This window comes from Belonocnema kinseyi, chromosome 2, assembly GCF_010883055.1.
Source record: "Belonocnema kinseyi isolate 2016_QV_RU_SX_M_011 chromosome 2, B_treatae_v1, whole genome shotgun sequence".
Lineage (NCBI taxonomy): Eukaryota > Metazoa > Arthropoda > Insecta > Hymenoptera > Cynipidae > Belonocnema > Belonocnema kinseyi.
In genome coordinates, this window is record NC_046658.1 from 179,946,471 (window position 1) to 179,950,423 (window position 3,953).

The 3,953-nt window shown below is 24.4% G+C and overlaps 1 protein-coding gene across 6 annotated transcripts in view; it reads left to right on the top strand.

Annotated features, from left to right (window-relative positions):
* Window positions 1–419: 419 nt before the first annotated feature.
* The window catches only part of LOC117167430 (inosine-uridine preferring nucleoside hydrolase-like), a 6,801-nt gene continuing 3,267 nt past the window's right edge, over window positions 420–3,953 (top strand). For 2 of the 6 annotated variants that reach the window (XM_033352348.1, XM_033352353.1), the window contains exons 1-4: window positions 460–713; window positions 1,375–1,522; window positions 1,614–1,839; window positions 2,147–2,318. In XM_033352348.1, the coding sequence (XP_033208239.1) occupies window positions 1,458–1,522; window positions 1,614–1,839; window positions 2,147–2,318 (463 nt within the window). In that variant the 5' untranslated portion in view covers window positions 460–713; window positions 1,375–1,457. Of the gene's footprint in view, window positions 714–1,182; window positions 1,287–1,374; window positions 1,523–1,613; window positions 1,840–2,146; window positions 2,319–3,953 lie in introns of all 6 variants that reach the window. The other 4 variants (XM_033352350.1, XM_033352349.1, XM_033352351.1 and 1 more) reach the window with 4 other exon arrangements.

Sequence of the window (3,953 nt, forward strand, 5' to 3'; positions counted from 1 at the left end):
TACGACACTTTTCTGTATTTTCTATTTTTTGAATTTAGAAAGTCTCATTGTGCTAACGAAATATAAATTAGAAAAAACTATATTTCAATTTCTTCAACTTATTTGCGGCTTACATTAATTTTTGGGAAAATAATGTTTCTTCTTAATTGATATGACTGAAAGCGACATTTTCAGAATTTATGGCTTCAGAAACAATAAAAAATCAACATATATGGTTTCATCTTGTTTGTTTAGTACCGTTAATACGTTAATATATGTTCCTTTGTTTCCTTTATAAAAGAAGCTCATAGACTGTATAGGAAAATCCACTTGCATGCTTATTATATGATTGTATATTTTAATAAATTAAGAATCTTCATTCATATTCAAAAACATCAAGTTTGAAAACCCGTCTTGAACCGTGTTTATATTTTGTTGATAAAGTATGTTGATAAGCTCGTGAAATAAGTTGTAAAGTGAATAGTGCGCAGCTCGTTATCGCTAGTGCTAGGAACATCTTATAAACTAGTTAAAGCGTTAATCGTACATTGTAAAATTTTTCTGACATTTTTAAATGAATTTTAATCTATTTCTTCATTAAATATAACCTTTTTTCAAATATTAAGAAGATTCCTATAAGTTTATACATCTGTGTTTCGTTAAAATATTAATGAAAAACCTCTTTTACACAACTTCTCTGCTTTGTATTTGTATAAAGCCTTTTGGGTCTGCAAGTAAAAAGATTTAAGTTATAAAATTATTATTTTAATAATAAATTGGAGGCCTTTCGCAATATACGTGTTAGATTATCAATAATTATAAAGCATCGACACTTTTCAAACCAGATCATGTTCATTATCAAGATGTAAATATACAATCAGTGAATTTTAAAGATCTGTATAAAAAAATTATTACTGATGCTACTTGTTACTCATAGTTTTCAATTATAAAGTTTTCGTTTAAAAATTATGTTATGTTTGTTGATCAGGATGTAAATATTTCATAGATTAAACAGTTTTTTGAATTTTTTTATTAGTATAAGCTTTTCATTAGATCTGGCTTTCGCTCCTCTATCAAACAATGTGTAAACTGCTAATACAATCGTTGCTATACATAAATTAAAAAATGGTGGTTCGGTAAAATATAGAATAATAATATTGATGTTACTACTCATTTTTATATTTTTGAGTTTTTTCTTTGCAGGACTTCAAAAATAACTTTATTTCAAAATAAATTTACGCAAATTTTAGTTTTCATAAACCAAAAACTCTAAAACCACAACAACCATCAGTAACAAGTGGCATTAGGTAAGAAAGGTCTCCAATTTATTATTATCCAATGATCAATCAAATATATATGTATTAAATATTTCAATTTACATTTTAAATTTCTTAGCAAAATTAGATATTTTTTCAAACACGTAAAAAGTTTGACTCCAAATACCCTTCTTTGAAGAAACCTATTTTTTCTGCTGAAACATGCAAATAGGAAATGGAATTGGTTTAATAATATGCTTATATTTATTAACATCATTTAACACGAGGTAAGTTAGCAGGAATAATTAATGCCTGATAATGGGTATTATTTTCTAAATATTTTAAAATTATTTTAACTTTGTTTTTTCTAATTATAAGTGAAGCAAATCCAGTGGCAAAAACTTTCAAGAAACAAAGAAAGATTATTTTGGACACAGATGCAGGAGCAGATGATGCTGTGGCTATTTTATTATATTTAAAATATGAAGCACTTAACAAAGAAGATTTTAAATTAATTGCCATTACTTGTACCCATGGCAACACTGAGGAAAGAAATGTTGAAGAAAACGTTCTTAAAATTTTAACAGTTGCTCAAAGAAATGATGTAGGTCTAATTAACAAAAAATGTGTCTAAAAAAGAATTGAATGTTGGTGATTCCTTGCAGGACTCACACGAAATACACCTTTCGATTATGTTTTTTGCTAAATTGTCTACTTATAAAAAATATTTTCAAATTTATACTTTCTCTACTAAATAAAAAAACAAAGTTTTAAAAACTTGATGTAAATGTCTGGTTTGTGTGATTCCATTGTGGAACCCACTTCTTATAAATAGTTTTAAAATATCGAAATTATTTATGTAAATACATTAATCATAATGATTTACTTATTTTTAATCTTTGTTTTGACAGATTCCAGTATACGCTGGTGCTGAAAAAGCTTTGATAGAGCATAAAAATAGCACTAATTATTATGGACATGATGGGCTTGGTGACTTTTCGTTTCAAGAAGAAATAATTGCAAAAATTGATGGATCAAAATTGGCAGCCGTAGCATTATTGGATTTAGTAAAAGCTCATCCTGGTATGAATGCTAAAATTTACACATTGAAAAAATTAACTTATGAAAACAAATAATTTATTTCAAAATTTTCCATAGTAAAGTTGGTGGTGCAGAAATGTTATAATCATTACTAGGGGACCATGTGCACAATTTAATATGACTATGAGTAATATTAAAGAGCGACCTATCATTCAAAGATTTTATTTTTTTTAAATCATTTGAGATTTTAGTGAAGTTTGATATTGTGGAATAAAATTAATCAGTTTGTAATTAATTAATCAGCTTACAGCATCGAAATCAACAAAAACCTATTTTCATTGATGCATTAAAAATCATTTCTACTTTATATTTTTATGAAAATTATAATTATTAATAAAATTGTCAACTAATTTCAGAAAAGTTAGAATATATTTTTGGAAATTGAACTCAGGTACTTATTCCACAACATCACACAAGCTTACCAAAATTACACAATTGAAATAAAGGTATTTCAGAAATAAATAAACTCTTATCTTACAAAATGATGTTATTCAATTTAACAAAATTAAAGTTCAATCATTATACAAATAATATGTAACATTTAATTACATAACCTTAAATAACCTGTTTATGTTACTTCGTAGAGAAAAATTAAAATTAAATCTTAATATCATTTAATATTGTAAAAAAAATGAATTAGCTAATAAGTAATTAATCATTTTATAAACAAATTTATCGCAAAATTTTACAAAAATAATGTAACTGTAATGAAGGTATTTTAAAGTTTTAAAAACTGTTATTATACAAATTATGACCAATATTAAATTACATAAATTTGAAGTAAATAATTAATTTATCTTTCTTAAGTAAAAAAAATTGCTTTTCAATCTTTATTTAATGTAATATTATGAAAAAGTCAGGTACAATTAATCAATGTATTCATGAAGTAAAAAGCATGAAACGAGATTTTAAATTAGACATTAAAATCATTTTTATTCTATTTTTCTTTAATATTCACTCACATTTTAAAATTTTTGATTTATTAGTAACCTTGGATACTAATTTCAGAAAAAATTAAAACACATTTACGTATAAATTGAAAAATGGAATGCAAATACCCATGTCAAAACATCAGAATCATTTGAAAAATTAAGTAACTGAAATAGGGATATTTTAATATGAATAAACTTTTATAATGCAAACTATATCCAATATTCAATTATATAATATTCAAATAAATAATAAATTTATTTCAAAATATTTTAAACTTATTCCAGAAATCATAAGTTTTAATAGAATCAATTAACAGTTAATCAGTTTAAAACATAAAAAGCATTAAATAATCATTTCCATTGAATCATTCTAGTAATTTTTACATTATATTTTGTTCGAATTTGAAACAACATTTTCATATGTTTTATTTAGTAATAAGCTTTCAAACTAATTTCCAAAGAATTAAAATTATTTATTTATAATTTTGAAAAATGAATTTAGATACTCATTTCATTTCAGGACCATCAGACTTCAATATTGTTGTCGAAATTAATTAAATAGTTCATAACATAATCAGAATAGTCAGAATAGTGATATTGTACAAAAAAATTGTTCAGACAAAAGTTGTTCAGGATGAAGGGGGTCAAATACTGGTGACCGTAAATTTGACCTTGAACTTCATTT